Source organism: Pseudophryne corroboree, chromosome 8 (genome assembly GCF_028390025.1).
Source record: "Pseudophryne corroboree isolate aPseCor3 chromosome 8, aPseCor3.hap2, whole genome shotgun sequence".
NCBI classification, from domain to species: domain Eukaryota; kingdom Metazoa; phylum Chordata; class Amphibia; order Anura; family Myobatrachidae; genus Pseudophryne; species Pseudophryne corroboree.
This window is the reverse complement of record NC_086451.1, coordinates 288,079,701-288,100,955: the sequence shown is the minus strand read 5'-3', so window position 1 is coordinate 288,100,955 and position 21,255 is coordinate 288,079,701. Positions and strand designations below refer to the sequence as shown.

Here is a 21,255-nt window from a genome sequence, read left to right as displayed (position 1 = left end):
TGTGAAGGTGATATTATAAAAATAAATAATAAATAAATAATGGCCTAAAGCTAGGTACACACTTGTTCAATCCTTGGGAGATCCGGCTCCCCACCGACCGGTTTGTCCAACATTGGACAAGTGTGTACCATCCACCAACCAACCTGTTCCCTTGATCCTGGTCACCTGTTGTGTCTCTTGATTTTTAAACATGCCTAAAAGCCTGAAGACCTGACTGCCGACCAGCTGACTGATATTATAGTGTGTTGGCTGCTGAGACTGTTGCAGGCAACTGATTTCCGGTCCCTGCAGGTGGTGGTGCAGGAGCTAGAGGGACTCCGGCACCGTCTTCCACTGCTGCGGAATGCGTTGGTGGCAGTGGGAATTGCAACAATGGCAGGAGAGGGCATGGCAGCTGGAGGTGGCGGAGGGCATGTCAGCAGGGCCAGAGTCTTTACCTGCAGAGTTTGGCAGTAGGCAATGTGCACAATGGCGCCAAATTAACCCTTTTCAACAATAGTGCTTAAACACAAATTTAAAATTCATGATGGCCATGGCTAGCAGCATCATCACCCCATCCCCTTGTGTCGGCTAATATTAGCCAGTGCAGGGCAGCAGGTATCAGTCCGACTGTGAAAGGAGGAGCGAGGAAGAGCTCCTGAAGAGAGAAGGTGTCGGAGGAAGTCCTGGTGGGCAGGCTTAATGCAAAAGAGCTTAAAGGCCACCACCCACCAGGTGAAGATGCCAGAAGTCCTGGGATGGACAGTGGCCTTGCAGAATAGCTTACAGGCCGCCGTCCCCCAGGTGAAGATCACAGAAGAAGATGCTGCCGCAAGTCCTGGGGAAGTGGCAGCCATGCAAAAGAGATTACAGTCCGCCACCCATCCAGGTGAAGATAGAGGAAGAGGACGCTGTTGCTGCCGCAAGCCCAGGGGCGATGGTGGCCAGCAAAAGAGTTTAGAGGCTGCAGCCCCCCAGGTGAAGATGGAGGAAGAAGATGCTGTGGCAGCCTCAAAATCTGGGAAGGTGGCTTCCCCCAGGTAAAATCAAAGAAGACGTTGCAAGTCCTGGGGAGGCGGCAGCCATGCAAAAGAGCTTAAAGGGTACCCCCCAGATGAAGGTGCTGCCTAATAAATCACTACAATATTCTGTGTTTTGTCTTTATTTTAATATTTTCTGTACAGGCAGACTACAGGTGCGAGTGGGCCCTAGATGTCTGGTCATGCTGGCACTTGTGGTTCTCCAAGTACTGGCATGCTGGGGCTGGCCTGATAGGACCTGTAGGCTGTCTGTAAAGAACAATGGGGCAGATGTATTAACCTAGAGAAGGCATAAGGAAGTGATAAAGCAGTGATATGTGCAAGGTGATAAAGGCACCAGCCAATCAGCTCCAAGATGTAAATTAACAGTTAGAATCTGATTGGCTGGTGCCTTTATCACCTTGCACATATCACTGGTTTATCACTTCCTTATGCCTTCTCCAGGTTAATACATCTGCCCCAATATTAATGTACCATGAACCCTGCACCCACCACCACAGGGCTGCGGGGCAGCTGGTTGCTACTCGGTAGGGATGACCCCATTTTATTTTATGGGATCTCCACTTTCTGAGGAATTCCAGCTCTGAGCTGACCAGTTTTGGGTTGTTAATGTGATGGCAGTGGGACCCCCACACCGAGTGTCCTCCTACTATGGCATTATCCCCCAGACTGGCTTAGCCTGGTGCTGATTTTTGAAAGTTAGGGGAACCCCACATTTTTGAAAATACATGTATAGTTTTATGGAAATTATATTTAAATATTTTTCATCCGAAGCATATTATTAACTTAGGGTGATTAAAGGAATTAAATTACATTTTTTCCATTTTCGGTATAACCTTTTTACATATTGCAAGTTTCCCTTACAAATTCTAAGTGAAATTGTTATGTATACATTAGGTTGACTGAAATGTATCTTTTTGTAATTTCTAGGCAGTAGAGGTGAGCCAGGACCACCTGGTCCCCTAATACCTATGGATCTAAATCTGCTCAAAGGAGATCGAGGAGCCTCAGGAAGGAATGGACAACCAGGGTTCCCTGGCCCAAGAGGTAACACTAACATTTGTAGTGGTATCCAGCTGCTGCCAAGCATTTTTTTATGTATGTGGTCAAAATCTTATTTGTACATATTATTTCAGTGAGTTGGATCAGCGATTAGCTATACTCCCAACATCACATGTCTCAACAGTGGGATAGGGACCATCAGAGGCGTCATTCACCTCCAGGACACCTGGTGAGGTGTCTGGAAAAGGGGGAGTGGCTTCGTGGGAAGGGGTGGGGCTTTACAGCCGACACCCGTTTTCGACATTGAATGTCCGAAAAGGGGGCGGGGCTTTGCAGAAAGGGGGACGGGGCTTCGTGTCCCAACACCCTTTTTTTAGTCACTTGGGAGGTGCGGGCTGACTCCCAGGGAGTGCTGTGCCTGCAGTGCTGGCTCCTACACAGTGACAGGAGCCAAGTGCTGCACTCGGCTCCTGTCAATGAGCAGGAGCCGGCATTTTGGTCTCACCCCTCGGCAGGCCGCACCCCCCGCACCCACCTTGTGACTCCACTGGGGACCATGACCACACACAGAATTGTTATTTTAAATAAAAATACAAATATTTTTGTGCCACACCTACCTACACACCATGAATGGGCATGAGCGTCCTGTTCATGGAACTGCAATAAAGTCCTACAAGATTGTGAGTGTCCTGCAGAAAGCAGAACTATTGGAAGGTGTGGCTTAGCTATAAAGTGAGCGATATGACAGCAATAGTAAAACACTCCCTGTGATATGATCAGGTGGCAACCATCCTTGAAGATCCTGTTACAGGTAAATTCTAAGTGAAAACAACAGTAAAATAGAGGCTGCGCTATGATGATGTTAAAAATGAGCAATGTCAAAAAGAAATTAAAAATTCTCTAATTGAGCATTTTAATGAAAAATATTATAAATAAACATACATGTCACATATATATATATATTAAAATGGTATGAATTCATACACTGTGTTATGATATGATTACCCTTCATAAACGTCTGGAACTGGAAGATGTATATACTGGAGTAGTCCGTTCCTATTGTAACCCCTGTGTGGAATGCACCAGTCCAAAGGCAATGTCCCATATACAATTGAGAGTACAGTAGGAGATGTTTGGCAATGGTCGACAGTCATTAGGTCGACCACTATTGGTTGACATTGGCATGGTCGACATGGACAAATGGTTGACACATGAAAGGTCAACGCATGAAAAGGTCAACATGAGTTTTTTTACTTTTTTGTGTCGTTTTCTGCGTAAAGTGAACCCCAATTAGTGCACCGCGTCCGCTCGCCATGCTTCAGGCAAGGTGCCTTGCTCCGCTGCGCTCGGCACAGATTACCGTTCCCATTAGTAGTCCACGTGGATCGTAAAGTATGGAAAAGTTCCCCAAAAGAAAAAAAAATGCGAAAAACTCATGTCGACCTTTTCATGTGTTGACCTTTCATGTGTCGACCATGTGCCCTTGTCGACCATGTCAATGTCGACCAATAGCGGTCGACCTAATGACTGTCGACCATAACATGGTCGACCATCCAAACGGATACCAATATGAGTAACATGTACAGTGGGTTTGGGGTTATTATAATAATTTTCAGTCTATTTTTTTCAATACTGGCTTCAAAGCAGAGTCAAATCTACTCACAAAGAAATGTCTACTTAAAGCATTAATAGGGTATGAAGCATGATAAGAACAGAGCTGCTATTCTTCATACTGTCACTGGTGGCTGTTTCTAAGCAATGTTTATGCAACGCATTTCACATTGCAAGCAAAGCCTTTTCTGAGCTCTCAACAAATGTATGCAATTGTATGGTCTAGTGAACCAATTAGGGATGGCTTCACTTAGCAGGTTAGATCTGGCACTCTCAACAAATAGATCATTTATTGTGAGAATGTATTTAAATGTACTGGGCTTGTGGTCTGTTATAACAAAGACAAATAGTTCTACATAATCCATACATTCTCAAAAAAAATAAAAACAATTTTTTTTTGGGGGGGGGGGCTGTACTTTAAATGACAATCAATAAAGTGATATTACTTATAACAATTATTTAACAACCAATGTATATGTATAACATCATTACTTAAAATTAAACCAATTATTGACAAATAAAATATGTTACAAAAGCAATATACAGGTTGAGTATCCCATATCCAAATATTCCGAAATACGGAATATTCCGAAATACGGACTTTTTTGAGTGAGAGTGAGATAGTGAAACCTTTGTTTTTGATGACTCAATGTACTCAAACTTTGTTTAATACACAAAGTTATTAAAAATATTGTATTAAATTACCTTCAGGCTGTGTGTATAAGGTGTATATGAAACATAAATGCATTCTGTGCTTAGATTTAGGTCCCATCACCATGATATCTCATTATGGTATGCAATTATTCCAAAATACGGAAAAATCCGATATCCAAAATACCTCTGGTCCCAAGCATTTTGGATAAGGGAGACTCAACCTGTAGTTGGATTAAAAATGTGCCCTCTTACTTCTTTGCTCTGTGCGGTACAAGTCGCATTACACATAACACATGAGTGCTATGTTTCTTGTTAGCGCCGAACGTCTTTTTTCGGCAAAAATGCATCTTAGACGCAAAGTAATGTAATAGGACGCACAAGCAGCTTCTGCTGATTTAAAATAATATCCAGCATGCCTATATTCTGTGTATGACTGCGACTGTATTTGCATACAAATACTATGCTTCAGTGTTTTCATGGAAAACACTGTAACATGGCATTTCAGATACAGATAGAGCCGCAATTACACATAGAATATAGAAATGCTGCATATTATTTCAATCAGCAGAAGCTGCTTGTTCGTCTGATTACATTACTGTGCATCTAAGACGCATTTTCGTGGAAAACTACGCAAAAAAAGATGCTCTACGCTACATAGTCCCTTCACGGCATGGCGTGACTTGAAGGGCTGTTTAGCGCGATTGCAGCAAGGATGTAAGAGGACACATCTGTAACTAGTGCATCAAGTTGTTCCTCATATAAAGTGAGGGAATAATTAAAACTAATTGATGTGATAGTAAGCAACCGTGCCTTTTGTCCTGCAGCAATATAGGTCCAAAAAGAAAGCCTAGAGAGTATACTGTATTCTACAGTTGAAATCAGTATACATTCATTCAAATAGTGTCATAGATGATGGTTGGAATCCCATTTTCCCCCAGAACCATCTCATGCCACTGCCAGTCCACATTATTGAATGTCTTCTTAGCATCAGCCCTGAGTATGGTCATTCCTCTTATCTTCCCCACTGCTGTTTCATAATGTTCTAGTATTGCCAGTACTGCTCGTATGTTGCCCACTGCCACTGTGACTCCGATGAATCTTGCCTAATGCCTTCCTATCAGTCCTAGAATATGTATGGCTAATCTGTGTGCCATGACTTTTGGCAAGACTTTAATTCCTGGCTCATTAAAGATGATTAATACTTACTATAAAGAATCATTAATTAAGCATTCCTCTTCCAAGATAATTGTAAATTCAGCCCCTAGGCTTCAAACACCTTCAATATTGAAAAGAAATTTAATTAATAGACATCAGGGCTTCCACTTAGGTAGTTTTTAGCATATGTAAGAAAACAGAACATTAATTTGATGAAGCCAATTGTATTTGTAAACGTAAATGTAAGCGCTCATTAATGGGATATTGTTGTGTTTACAATGTGCTCCCATTGAGATGTATATACAATTACAACTGCACTGATGTGCTGTAGACTCATGAAAATGGAACAAGAAACATTACAACAAAAATCAACACAACTTAAGCACATATAAAAGTGAAAATATAAACAAGGGCTAATTCTGAATTAGGAGCAAATGAAAAAATGTTTGTAACTGTATTTGAAACAAACCGTGTTGCATTGCAAGGGCTGCAAATATGTTTTTGCATGCAAGAGAAATACGGGCTGCCTTTACACGTAACCCACAAATACTGGACAGCTTTATTTTGACACTGCTGTTTAGATTGGCGTCTGGACACACCCTCTCTCTGCACATGTTAATACATCTGGCCCAAATGCAGTGCAGCATGGTTTTACCCAGGTGCTTAGTTGCTTGCTTTTTTATGTTGCTCTCAAGTCGAAATCAGCCTCACAGTCTAATTGGGGGCAATTATTTTAAATTCCAAAGCTATTTTCATAAATTTATCTTGAATTAGAAACTTATTCACATTAAATATTGAATTCAAATACAAGTGTGTACATAAGCTTCGTGTAAACGCTGATAAGCAGGGCTTTTACCCTTTATTTCATTATATTTTCATGTCTATTTAAAGAACCTCATTTCATACAGTGCAAGATGTGCAATATACTGTAAAGAGAAAATCAGAGCCGTAACTAGGTGTGTGCAGAGGGGACACCGCACATAGCACTGTAGGGCAGTGGGTGCTGTTGGCGCAACTTGTCACTTATCTGTTTTAATTACTTTCACTTGCATCTTTCCCCCTTTTTGAAGCCCAGCATCTCCTTACCGCCTCTGTTTCCTACCCTTTTACAACACTCATGAAGACAACTTGAGATTTCTTTGGTGTTCAGTCACACTGTCTTTTTTTACATTTCAAAATGCTGACATAACCGGGATTCAAACCCATTGCCTGTGGCACGGCAGTCAAACAATCTATTCATTATTTTACAAATAGCTCAATGAGTAGGGTGTTTGATTAGAATTCAACAGGTTATAGTTTGAATCCTGGGTATGGCAGTATATTGAAATGTGTCTTTTAATAAAGGGTAGTGTAACTCAATAACAATGACCTCTCAAGTTAAGTGCATGAAAATGTGGTATAAAGAGGATGTGTCCAAATCCATTTTCATGCAGTGGTCTATAAATATGTGTGTATTACTTATATAATTTTAATTTTCACAGGTGATAAAGGCCTTCCTGGTTTTCCTGGTTCACCTGGGCTCCCTGGTTTGCCAGGGTCTCCTGGAAGAGAAAAGGGTTCACGCGGTGGGCCTGGATTGCCGGGATCTTTTGGGAGGCCAGGTCCTCCTGGGCTGAAGGGAGCACCGGGGATCATCGGATTTCCTGGTATGCCAGGACCAACTGTAAGTTTTTATTTAATTGAACTTCTGTTTAGGGAGTGGTTGTTGCGTGTATGAAAGGTTTACCTCATTAGGGTATACATATATTTGGGTTGGGTTTGTGTGACCGGCGGTTGGGACATACAGATGGCTGGCGGAGGGGGTGGGAGGGGTTGTGGCGAGTCCCTGTTGGTCGGCATGCCGAACGCCGGGCTTTTCACCGGTCAGGATCCCGGCGTCTGTATAGTGACTGGCGAACCGCATCCTGTGTAGTCTATTATACTGTAACTTGTTATTTATTTGACTTCAGTAGAAACAACAGTGAGTCTAAATACAGAATTGTAATCAAATATAGAATAATGTGAACTAAGCAAAAAGCTAAGGTGAATGGGATGGGATGGAGAGAAAGAAGAGGGTTAGAAGAAAGAAATAGGGGAGTGGATAAACAGATTGCCAGAGGACTCTAATGCTTGGTACACACTCAGAAGGGCCGGAACTTGAGAGCGAAGCTGAGGAACACTGAATGGTGAGAAGTTTGTGAGCGATGTTAAAGAGCACTGAGTGATGTGAGGCTTGTGAGCGATGCTAAGGCGCATTGAATGGTGTGAGGCTTGTGAGCGATGCTTAAGCACACTGAATGGTGTGAGGCTTGTGAGCGATGCTGAAGCACACTGAATGGTGTGAGGCTTGTGAGCGATGCTGAGGCACGCTGAATGGTGTGAGGCTTATGAGCGATGCTGAAGCAAACTGGATAGTGTGCAAAGAAATATGCTGGAAACACTGGAGACTTGTATCATAGGAAAGCACACTGGACGCTGGGAGCACACAGAACAGTGTGCCAGAAGATATGCTGGAAACACTGGAGACTTGCACCACAGGAAAGCACACTGGACGCTGGGAGCACACAGAACGGTGTGCAAAGAAATATGCTGGAAACACTGGAGACTTGTACAGCAGTAGAGCACAGCAACTGGGGCACTGGAGATCACTTCCAAGAAGAGACGATACTCAGGCGCCGAGGCTCTGCCCGGCGTCTGCTTTTGAATTCCCCGCCCTGGCTTGATTGGCGGAAGAGGGCGATGACGTCACCCGCTCCCTGCACTCCCGTAGACACCGGGTGTAATGGCGGCGTCCACGCTCCGGGAGCCCGCCGGGGGCAGCGTCAACGAGACGCAGAGACCCGGAGCCCACCGGAGGCGACGACCGCCGGGAGACCCAGCGCACACGGAAGGGTAAACGCGCCGGCCGCAGCGCCGCGGATGTCACACTTGCTCCTTCAGTTTTCAGTCCCTGTAGTGCTGCTGCGTGTCTGGCTGGAGTGCAGCGGTTTCTGAATCTGTTGTGGTCACATGATTTAGAGTGTTGGGAGCCACATTTGAATAAAGAAAGAACCACATGCGGCTCAAGAGCCACAGGTTGGCCACCGCTGATCTAGTGGGAAGGGGCGACAGACAAATGACACGAGGTGCAAGCAAGCGGGAGGTAGCCTGATGGCAGTATGTAAGCAAAGCAGAGCTGTGCAAGGCATGAGGCAGGGGGGTGGAGGAGCAGCCTCAGGACTACTACAACCTAAATACAGTAACTACAGTGTATCAAATAAAAAAAGTTACTACAGTTTATCAAATAATATATTTGGTCCATGAATTATTCAGCAGATCAGGCTGCAATGCTAACCAGAAAGGAAAATAAGAGAATAAGAAAGGGTAAATGCAAACAATAAGAAGGTGTAAGGAGTCTAACCTAAATATGAAAAGTAAATTATTCCAACCCCTTTCCCACCCTATTTAACCACCTATAACTATTGTATGCCTGTAACCCGATCTAAACTTCCCAAAGTAATAACTACATGAAGAAAACAAATTGGGAGTTGCAGAACTAAAACCATACCTCCTAAGTGTTTCAGCGGGACAGTCCAGTTTTTCTGGGACTGTCCCATCCGCAGGCCGCGATGTCCTGCAGGGCGGGGAGAGGTTGAAGGGACACTCTCATAGCACCCCCGAGCACAGGGAAAGCCCCCAGCATGTGAAAAATAAGGGCATGGATGGCAGGTTCAGCATTCCCACGATGCCATGCCTCATTGCCATCATTACCCTAAATGCGCACTTGTCCCGCACTGGCAGCACCAGAAGTTGTGAGGTATGCTAAATCTATAACTAACAGGACTCTCCCATGGATGTGTGGATATACCAAAAAGAAAACCCAAATGACGTAAGTCATAAGAATAATCAAGATAACATTTCAGCAAAATAAAAAAACAGTACTCAAAAAAGTGTGACACTGGGGAGAAATACAGAACAGGTGAGAGGGGGCAAAATAGATTTTACATCTATCCCAGGCCATGGCAGAAAACTATAAGATAAGTGGGGGTTCATGGCTGAAAGTCTGCTTTCTGTTTGGAGGCCCTTTATGCAGGAAGTTGATAAAAGATGAAGACATTTAGGCTCAATGTCCAGCCAAGAAATGGTGGACAGAGTAAACTAATTTAGCTTAATTGTGCTGCTCAGCAATGCAAGTTTACATCTAGGCAGCCTCTATCTCCAAGAATACTGGGTTTCCTGAGTATGATAAGGTGCATCCTGGGTCGTTTGCTGTTCGATACAATTGTACGAGGTGTGCTCCCTGGACTGGTGGGGCTCGGCTACTTTGGAGTAACTCACTGTACAGTTTAATTTAGCACTTTATAAATCACTTTCATACAATTTTTCTACTAATATCACTTTTTAATTACACTTTTCATGTGTATCTTCTTTTATATATAGCCTCTGCTTCCTAATATTCACTTACACTTTAACCTCACACTGGTGTGCTGCCCTGGGGTGCCTGGAACTTTCCGGTTTGTGGGGTGTCGCGCCCCGGACTTAGACTTAATGTTAGGTACTCCCAGTACTCAGAGACGCCTTGAAGCGGCCTGGGGGCTTCCCATACCTTTAAAAATGTGTGCAACTGAGATCTCTGAAATGTCTACCACTATGTAGTTATGAAATCCTGTTGCTGATGTCATGCAGTGTGCTGGGGGATACCACTGTTTCTTGTTCAGAATAACCCCTCACTTTCATGCACCTGGATGACATTACTGATTGGTTAGGAGCAGTTACCAAACTTCTTGTTGTTGATCCTGAAAAAGACAGCTGTAAAATTCTCAGAGTACATGCAATCATAAGAGCAAGTAATATTAGCACTCAAGTATTTTATATTAAAGGGGAATTTGGACACCCTTGTCTAATTCCTTTGTTGATAGAAACTAGGTTGGATGAGAAGACATTAATCAATACCTTAGCACTGGGGCCTTGACTCAGGTGAGAAGGCTTCTGTCGAAAGCCTTGGTATCAAGGTAAGGGATGATTACAGGAGTCAAAATATGGATTAGGTCTACTGCCATCCGAATGTTGTTGCTGGCTTTGTCTCTGGCCTGTATTCCCAGAATGAAGCCCACCTGATCATAGTAAATTTAGGAAGGCAATACCAAGTTAATCATATAGGCCAGAATATTAATATAAAGTTTGATTTCGTTATGTAATAAAGAGAAGGGCTATGCCTGAACAGTCACATCGGTCCAAATCTTCCTTATGTAGACCTGTGATCTAGCTTCTAAGGTCTCATACAAGCAGGGGGCACCATCCAGGACAGAGATGAAGATTTATTGATGAGAAAGGAGGATGTTTGCAAATTTCTTATAATTAGCTGCTGTGAACCCACCAGGGCCTTCAGCCATGCTCAATTCCTGTGAGCCAGTTTGCTACCTGTGGGTTGAATTTAGGGAGATTTTTCTTATTCAGGAAATTTTCTGAGACGTATCTTTTTGTCTATACCTAACAGGTCAAAGTAGGGTCAGACTGTAGATGGTATGGTATTATCCTTTAAATTTAGGGGCCCTTCTTGATGGCAAGAGTATTGTGGGGATGAAATCTTGTCCCAGAGCTTTGTAGCTAGGAGCTCATGTGCTTTGTCGCATTCTCTTAAAAGGACTGCCTAAGTCATTTAAGTTTGTTGGTGGTCTGGTTGAAATAAGAAGGTTAAGTTCTTCCCTAGTGGATTTATTATTTTGTTGGATTGTAGGGTATTTGGAGTGTTTATGACTTAATTATAGTTTATGCAGGGAATAAGTACAATAAGTGAATGATAGCAGCCAGCCATTGTTTTTTCATCTAGAAGCCTTGGAAATAAGAAGACCTGTTAGTGCCGCCTTGTAGGGGTGTACCAGAGCATCATCAGGGAGATCTCTGGAGTATTATTTATCTCAAACAAAAAAAATAAATACAAATAATGTCCTTACGTATCTACAAACCCTGATATTAACTGTTATTGTGGTCAGAAGAGGTTTGAAGCTATACAGTATAATATGTATGGAGGGTGGAGGGGGGTATGAACGTTATAAGGGACATGTGGGGAGTTGTGAGGGCATGTAGGTGATCCAGTGGCAAATCTGATGGGCAAATTAATCGTGTGAAGTGGTCATAGGGCACATTAGGAGTCTGATTAACATTTACAGGGCATGTTTGGAGGCCTGAGGAACGTTTAAGGGCATGTGGGTAGATCTGATAGCAGGTGGAGAGGTCTGCGGAGCAGTTAAAAGGCATGTGGGAAGGCCTGATTGAAATATATATAATTTATAGACTTTATAACAATACATTATGATGGGACCCAGAAATGCTGAAGTAAGACTCAAAACTTTCTCAATGATGGGTTCCTGAGAGATACACATACATGTAGTTTTGGTTTGATCAGTTGGAGGTTTCTGATCCTTCATGAATCATAGAGTTGGTGTATTTAAAAAAAAAAAAGAACAAGGTGACAAGTAACTAAGATTGCCACACCACTATTCTTTAGCCTCATGACAGGCATAATAGGGAAAGGGGACGTAAGTAGGGTGAACGCTACTCACCCTACTTACGTTACATTAAGGTGCCAGCGGATACTGTATTTATTCTGTGGTTCTGGTGTGCCTTCACATTAGAGTGGAGTAGGTTCCACTGTGTCAATACTCAGTGTCTAAGTATTGTTGCCTGTATGACACTACCTCACCCACCACAGAACATTACAGGGACCGCCATACAATACAGAGGGCATTGCAGTGGCCACCATATAATGCAGAGAGCATCAGTGAACATCATGTAATGTAGAGAACATAATAGTATCTCAGAGGGAGAAGAAAGGGACAGGGACGGAAGGGAGTACTCTTCCTCACAGCAACACAGACATTGGCAGCATGACAGACCCCCCTTCTGTTGCCACCCCTACCCCCCAGGTTCCCCATCGCCTCCAGATGCTCCCCTGACCTGAACAATATTACTTATATTATGCTGTAGCATTATGTGGTATATAAAATGTAAACAAGCACTATGTGGACCCCGGCATGCAGGCCCTAGGAGATTGACAAGTACTTAAAAGCATTTCACATGCACCGTCAGTACAATTGTAAACATGATGACCAGCCGCCATGTTTACATTTGTACTGCCAGGGTGTATGGCATGCCAGTCTCCCGGTGCCTGCATTCTAAGGTTCCACATAGTGCTTGTCGACATTATGATTGATTGACATCCCCATTATATGGTTGCTAATGTTACTACATTTGTATGCATATGAGATGTATAGTGTGTGATGCAGCATTAACCTGTAATAATATGTTTTCTCATAATTTCATTGTTTGGAAGGGATTCACCCTCACTCTTCTCTTGGGCATTATTTTATAGCTTGTAGTCATACGGGCTGATTCTGAGCCAAATGCAAAGTGTCTGTATTTGTGGGTAGCCACGTCAGCCTGATGTGTGATTCCGTAGGGCTCCTTGTGGCTTCAAGCAGGAAGCCGCTCCGTCGCAGCAGCAGCTGGCATTATGAGTATGGGCACTTGCAGCAGCCCCATGCTAAGTGCAAGAGATCTGTCCCTTCTCTGTACACTTTGCATTGTCACCTCCCAGTTCCCGTTTCACAGATCTGGCAAGGAACCGGCTGACTCAGAATACGCAGAAATGCATCATTTCGAATCTGTGTATGCTAAAACTCATTATTTGCATCCATGTAAAGAGACCCGTCCGAGTCAGCCCCATAATGTGTAGTCACCAAGCTTCCTAGGTACAGATTTATAACCAAGACAATATCACTGAATGTGTCATTCACAGGGTGCAGACGGGCTACCGGGAATATCAGGCTATCCTGGCCCAAGTGGTCGACCTGGCAGTAAAGGTGACTATGAAATGAAAATGGCTGTCATGAAAGTAGTAACTATAAGAATAGAAACTATATGGTTAATGCAATATTTTTTTTTATTATTGAACTACACAGTTGTTGTACTATTAATTTTTATTTATATAATGCTAGCATATTCCATTGTGTTTTACGAAGTATTGAATCTTAATTCCTATTTTCAGAAATGGGGAGTTTCTGTGTGTTCTTGGAATGCAAGAGGCCCCTTGTTTCCAGGAGGGGAGGGTCTCCTAATTGAAGTAAATTCCTTAACCATTGTGAAAATGTAACAAAAAAAAAGATATATATATCTATCTATCTGGAACCTTAACTTAATTGTTGTATTATACAAATTTGGAGCCAGCGTTAAGTGGTACCCTAAAACATAACTGTAAAACTTGCTCAAATTTTAAAACCATCCTAATATTAGCAGATCTCTGACTTTCAAAAGCTGATAGAGGACAACTGATGTTTGCAGCAACCTTGACACACTCTGCTTTGGAATACTGTTGTAAATGACATCTCATATTTTGTAAAGTATATACTGCATGGGCTTCCTGATGCACTCAGCACTGTTGATATTATGAGGTTGATTCAATTTAATGCAAGGGGGGCGAGTTTCTGTTGCAATGGCATAGAAACGCAAGCAAGAGCAGCTGAATTCGTCCCCCTCGCAGCCCAATCTTCTCCTGGTCTCATGGATTTTTGTATACACTCCTCTCTTGATTTATTAACTGAGACATACAGTACATTGACAGTTTTTACAAAGTTTCCTCCGGGCTTTGCCCCCACTTCTCAAAGCTGCAATTTGTGGCGTTTTACGGTGGGGGATGGGGCCACAATGAAGCATTAAATTCATGTCATCAAACTTCCAGGCAGCATGCAGGGGACTGGCCCACTCTTTCTCGAGTCCGTAAGAGCCTCCCAGAATCCGAGACTCTCCTGGACATTCCAGGAGAGTTGGCAGCATACGGAGGTGTAGAACACAGTTTTCAGTTCATGTCCCGTCACACAAAATTTGGATATAAGTAGTGATCATGTTAATTTACATGTACATTTTTACACAGAAAGGAGGGAAATTTACTTAGCTGACATTTTTTTGGCAGGTTTGAAACTACAACACAAACAGTAGCCAGTGATTTTACCTTTTAACCCGCTGGATTTACTATCCAGAGCTATAAAGGACTCAAACTCAAAACACTGGCAATGTGGCCTGGTTTAACAATCCCTATACCGCATGCAGTTTGGGGGAAACTGGCATTAGCTGCTTTATAAAAAAAAACACAAAAAATAAATAAATACATAATTCATTAAAAATAAACACTCTCTCCCCTTCAGATACAGGCTGTGCATCAGGCCTGGTCCCATGGGTGGGAAAGGGGAGGGCTTACATTTGGGTCCCTGCACTTAGAGATGCCCAGTCCAATTCTAGGTACCTAACCCTGGGTGCACCTTTGGGACTCCTGGAAAATGTATAATGTGTGCATATAGGACATTGGGGCAGATGTATTAACCTGGAGAAGGCATAAGAAAGTGATAAACCAGTGATATGTGCAAGGTGATACACGCACCAGCCAATCAGCTCCAATATGTAAATTAACAGTTAGGATCTGATTGGCTGGTGTGTTTATCACCTTGCACATATCACTGGTTTATCACTTCCTTATGCCTTCTCCAGGTTAATACATCTGCCCCTCTGTATTTTTACCAAGTAAAATATCAAAATGTCGGTGCTTTTTAAAATGGTGATTTCCCTGTTGTCTTGCCATTAGTAAATCTTGGTGGATGAAAACCAAGTAAAATATCAGGATGGCGGTGCTTTTTAAAATGGTGATTTCCCTTTTGTCTTGCCATTAGTAAATCTTGGTGGATGAAAACCACAAACCAATTTACAGAAAACCTATTGATTGCCTAAGCTGCACTTTAGTTAATGTCCCCCAAGGTCTTTCTGTTACTCTGTGATGTGCGCAACTTTACTTCCCAATAGGTACACAATAGGCTATAAAAGTGCATGTATCACTTCCTTGGTAGTTTCCACTGATTCCAACTCTACAATGAAGTCATGATTATATTGCGTATAAAGGTCACAAAATATATCAAACAAGGTATTTTTGAAGCACTTTTTTGTGCTTGTTTATCTGTCGCTTTGTGTTCATTTAACAGGCTACTTTCAGTATTTCACCAAAGCTTGTATAAAATAATTAGCTTGTATTAAATAATCATTTTCATTGTTTATTAAAGGTGACCGTGGGGAGTCGCTGGGGCAGCCCGGTCCTCAAGGACGCAGGGGAGAACGGGGAGAGCCAGGAAGCCCAGGTAATACTGCTGTATACTTCCCACTGATGAAAATCATTCATGAGTCAGAATTTGCGATAGATGTGCTGAATGAACTATTTAGATTGAAACAACCTTCAACAAGGGAACCTAATATGCACAACTTAGATCAACGCACAAAATCAGATGCATTATTTGGTATAGGAAAATTATTGTTGTTTTGCTACCTCTTTGTTTATACAAATAAAACATTTTATTTTTTTTAAAAAGCGAAAATGGGTCTCAATTATGATTGAATGAGGCTTGATTATAGAATTTGTGCAACATAAATATGTGTATGTTGATTTACATCTATCCCAAGGTATGTCCAACTCAAAAAAATGTGTGCATCCGCCATAAGGTGTACAAATGCGTAGGTACCAATAACAGACCTTGACAGTCTTATTAGTACCTGTGAAAGTTGCAATTATGTATTCATATACAGGTTGAGTATCCCTTATCCAAAATGCTTGGGACCAGAGGTATTTTGGATATCGGATTTTTCCGTATTTTGGAATAATTGCATACCATAATGAGATATCATGGCGATGGGACCTAAATCTAAGCACAGAATGCTTTTATGTTTCATATACACCTTACACACACAGCATGAAGGTCATTTTAGCCAATATTTTTTATAACTGTGCATTAAACAAAGTGTATCTACATTCACACAATTCATTTATGTTTCATATACACCTTATACACACAGCCTGAAGGTCAATTAGTACAATATTTTTAATAACTGTGTGTATTAAACAAAGTTTGTGCACATTGGTGGTCATTCCGAGTTGTTCGCTCGTTATTTTTTTCTCGCAACGGAGCGATTAGTCGCTAATGCGCATGCGCAATGTCCGCAGTGCGACTGCGCCAAGTAAATTTGCTATGCAGTTAGGTATTTTACTCACGGCATTACAAGGTTTTTTCTTTGTTCTGGTGATCGTAATGTGATTGACAGGAAGTGGGTTTTTCTGGGCGGAAACTGGCCGTTTTATGGGAGTGTGTGAAAAAACGCTACCGTTTCTGGGAAAAACGCGGGAGTGGCCGGAGAAATGGAGGAGTGTCTGGGCGAACGCTGGGTGTGTTTGTGACGTCAAACCAGGAACGACAAGCACTGAAATGATCGCACTGGAAGAGTAAGTCTCGAGCTACTCAGAAACTGCACAGAGAAGTCTTTTCGCAATATTGCGAATCTTTCGTTCGCAATTTTGATAAGCTAAGATTCACTCCCAGTAGGCGGCGGCTTAGCGTGTGCAAAGCTGCTAAAAGCAGCTTGCGAGCGAACAACTCGGAATGAGGGCCATTGAGCCATAAAAAAACAAAAGTTTCACTATCTCACTCTCACTCAAAAAGTACGTATTTCGGAATATTCCGTATTTCGGATATTTGGATATGGGATACTCAACCTGTACAATATAATATTATGAAGTGCCTTATACAAAAGAGAGAAAGAGAGTAGAGCTTTGACAGTTGCATTATCCTTATAAGATGTAATGAAATACGAACAGCCCCAGTCATTTACCACTTTATAAATAAAATGAGACTATCAGCCATAGTGGAAATCACAAATAGGTAATCCAAAAAGCTGCAATGCTAATGAATTAATTACTATCGGCTCCATACCTCCCAACATTTACACATGGAAAATCTATTCAAAATAAGCCCTGACCCAAATGAAATACACAAAAGTTCATGCTTATATCACACACTGAGCGCTAAAGAATGAATAATACGTCCCTTTGTCACAGTCACTCTTTAGATAAGTCTTCTTTGTAGTAATAACGTCTCCGATGAGCCGATTCCAATATATATATATAAAAAATTAAGGATAAAAGAACAAATGTGTAGTGGGTTCTATACGCCAAGTGAATATAAAATGACGAGGCCACAGATCATCTTGATAAAGGTCTGACGACCGAAACGCGTTGATAAGGATACCAGGAGTGTGAGTAGCTGTTTACTACCATTTGGATTTTTTACTCTTTTTAATTTTTTATGCTGTGAAATTTTGGCTTTTTTTACTATTTATTTTTGAACGTTACTGTTTATATGTGAGGATCTTGTTGTGAGCCAATAAAAAGTTGTAATTTTTTCAAAACGGTTTATGGATCTGAGTGATTATGGGACTGACATTTGGAGGAGGAAAACACCACACTGCCTAAAAAGATACCTTTATAGGAACATATTATCTGTGTACACTCTAAAGAAACCTTGATGAGTTTACCACCAATTTGTTGGCTGTGAGTGTCGGGGTACGCTTGTTTATCTAATGAGATCACCTAATTCTTCCTAAAAACACACCCCTTCCCTATAAGGATCGGTGATTGGGACTGGAACAAAGATACCTTGATGTGTATTCATTTGCCTTTATTTGTGTGAGTGGGGTACGCTGCAGTACTGATTTTGTGGCCTCGTCATTTTATATTCACTTGACGTATAGAACCTACTACACATTTGTTCTTTTTTTCTTATTTTCTCTAACGTCCTAAGTGGATGCTGGGGACTCCGTAAGGACCATGGGGAATAGCGGCTCCGCAGGAGACTGGGCACATCTAAAGAAAGCTTTAGGACTATCTGGTGTGCACTGGCTCCTCCCCCTATGACCCTCCTCCAAGCCTCAGTTAGATCTTTGTGCCCGAACGAGAAGGGTGCACACTAGGGGCTCTCCTGAGCTTCTTAGTGAAAGTTTTAGTTTAGGTTTTTTATTTTCAGTGAGACCTGCTGGCAACAGGCTCACTGCATCAAGGGACTAAGGGGAGAAGAAGCGAACTCACCTGCGTGCAGAGTGGATTGGGCTTCTTAGGCTACTGGACATTAGCTCCAGAGGGACGATCACAGGCCCAGCCATGGATGGGTCCCAGAGCCGCGCCGCCGGCCCCCTTACAGAGCCAGAAGACAGAAGAGGTCCGGAAAATCGGCGGCAGAAGACATCCTGTCTTCACCAAGGTAGCGCACAGCACTGCAGCTGTGCGCCATTGCTCCTCAGCACACTTCACACTTCGGTCACTGAGGGTGCAGGGCGCTAGGGGGGGGCGCCCTGAGCAGCAATAAAAACACCTTGGCTGGCGAAAATACATCACATATAGCCCCCAGGGCTATATGGATGAATTTTAACCCCTGCCAGAATCCATAAAAAAGCAGGAGAAAAGTCTGCGAAAAAGGGGCGGAGCCTATCTCCTCAGCACACTGGCGCCATTTTCCCTCACAGCTCCGTTGGAGGGAAGCTCCCCTGGCTCTCCCCTGCAGTCACTACACTACAGAAAGGGTTAAAAAAGAGAGGGGGGCACTAATTAGGCGCAGTATTAACAATACAGCAGCTATAAGGGGAAAAACACTTATATAAGGTTATCCCTGTATATATATAGCGCTTTGGTGTGTGCTGGCAAACTCTCCCTCTGTCTCCCCAAAGGGCTAGTGGGGTCCTGTCCTCTATCAGAGCATTCCCTGTGTGTGTGCTGTATGTCGGTACGTTTGTGTCGACATGTATGAGGAGAAAAATGATGTGGAGACGGAGCAGATTGCCTGTAATAGTGATGTCACCCCCTAGGGGGTCGACACCTGAGTGGATGAACTGTTGGAAGGAATTACGTGACAGTGTCAGCTCTGTATAAAAGACAGTGGTTGACATGAGACAACCGGCTACTCAGCTTGTGCCTGTCCAGACGTCTCATAGGCCGTCAGGGGCTCTAAAGCGCCCGTTACCTCAGATGGCAGATATAGACGCCGACACGGATACTGACTCCAGTGTCGACGGTGAAGAGACAAATGTGACTTCCAGTAGGGCCACACGTTACATGATTGAGGCAATGAAAAATGTTTTACACATTTCTGATAATACGAGTACCACCAAAAAGGGGTATTATGTTCGGTGAGGAAAAACTACCTGTAGTTTTCCTGAATCTGAGAAATTAAATGAGGTGTGTGATGATGCGTGGTTTTCCCCCGATAACAACTGATAATTTCTAAAATGTTATTGGCATTATATCCTTTCCCGCCAGAGGTTAGGGTGCGTTGGGAAACACCCCCTAGGGTGGATAAAGCGCTCACACGCTTGTAAGGGCTCTGAGATGGCCGCCCTTAAGGATCCTGCTGATAGAAAGCAGGAGGGTATCCTAAAATGTATTTACACACATACTGGTGTTATACTGCGACCAGCAATCGCCTCAGCCTGGATGTGCAGTGCTGGGTTGGCGTGGTCGGATTCCCTGACTGAAAATATTGATACCCTAGATAGGGACAGTATATTTTTGCCTATAGAGCATTTAAAAGATGCATTTCTATATATGCGTGATGCACAGCGGAATATTTGCTGACTGGCATCAAGTCTAAGTGCGTTGTCCATTTCTACCAGTAGAGGGTTATGGACACGTCAGTGGTCAGGTGATGCGTATTCCAAACGGCATTTGGAAGTATTGCCTTAATAAGGGGAGGAGTTATTTGGGGTCGGTCTTTCAGACCTGGTGGCCACGGCAACAGCTGGGAAATCCGCGTTTGTACCCCAGGTCGCCTCTCAACATGAGAAGACGCCGTATTATCAGGCGCAGTCTTTTCGTGGACAAGCGGGCAAAATGTTCCTCATTTCTGCCCCGTGACAGAGGGAGAGGAAAAAGGCTGCAGAAATCAGCCAGTTCCCAGGAACAGAAACCCTCTCCCGCCTCTGCCAAGCCCTCAGTATGACGCTGGGGCTTTACAAGCAGAATCAGGCACGGTGGGGGGCCCGTCTCAATGAATTTCAGCGCGCAGTGGGCTCACTCGCATGTAGACCCCTGGATCCTTCAGGTGATATCTCAGGGGTATAAATTAGAATTCGAGACGTCTCCCCCTCGCCGTTTTCCTAAAGTCGGCTTTACCGATGTCTCCTTCTGACAGGGAGACAGTTTTGGAAGCCATTCACAAGCTGTATTCCCAGCAGGTGATAATCAAGGTACCCCTCCTGCAACAGGGAACGGGGTATTATTCCACACTGTTGTGGTACCGAAGCCGGACGGCTCGGTGAGACCGATTCTAAATCTAAAATCTTTGAACACTTACATACAGAGGTTCAAATTCAAGATTGAGTCACTCAGAGCAGTGATTGCGAACCTGGAAGAAGGGGACTACATGATGTCTCGGGACATCAAGGATGCTTACCTTCATGTCAAAATTTACCCTTCTCACCAAGGGTACCTCAGGTTTATGGTACAGAACTGTCACTATCCGTTCAGACGCTGCCGTATGGATGGTCCACGGCACCCCGGGTCTTTACCAAGGTAATGGCCGAAATGATGATATTCCTTCGAAGGAAGGGAATTTTAGTTATCCCTTACTTGGACGATTCCCTGATAAGGGTAAGATCCAGGGAACAGTTGGAGGTCGGTGTAGCACTATCTCAGGTAGTGTTGCGGCAGCACGATTGGATTCTCAATATTCCAAAATCGCAGCTGGTTCCGACGACTTGTCTTCTGTTCCTAGGGATGATCCTGGACACAGTCCAGAAAAAGGTGTTTCTCCCAGAGGGGAAAGCCAGGGAGTTATCCGAGCTAGTCAGGAACCTCCTAAAACCGAGCCAAGTCTCAGTGCATCAATGCACAAGGGTTCTGGGTAAAATGGTGGCTTCCTACGAAGCAATCCCATTCGGCAGATTCCACGCAAGAACTTTCCAGTGGGACCTGCTGGACAAATGGTCCGGGTCGCATCTTCAG

The 21,255-nt window shown here is 43.3% G+C and overlaps 1 protein-coding gene across 4 annotated transcripts in view; it reads left to right on the top strand.

Moving 5' to 3' along the window:
* Positions 1 to 21,255, top strand: part of COL4A6 (collagen type IV alpha 6 chain) — a 445,180-nt gene that overhangs the window by 384,777 nt on the left and 39,148 nt on the right. For all 4 annotated transcript variants that reach the window (XM_063937284.1, XM_063937285.1, XM_063937286.1 and 1 more), the window contains 4 exons: positions 1,950 to 2,066; positions 6,923 to 7,104; positions 13,198 to 13,261; positions 15,503 to 15,577. In XM_063937284.1, coding sequence (XP_063793354.1) covers positions 1,950 to 2,066; positions 6,923 to 7,104; positions 13,198 to 13,261; positions 15,503 to 15,577 — 438 coding nt within the window. The remainder of the gene's footprint in view (positions 1 to 1,949; positions 2,067 to 6,922; positions 7,105 to 13,197; positions 13,262 to 15,502; positions 15,578 to 21,255) is intronic.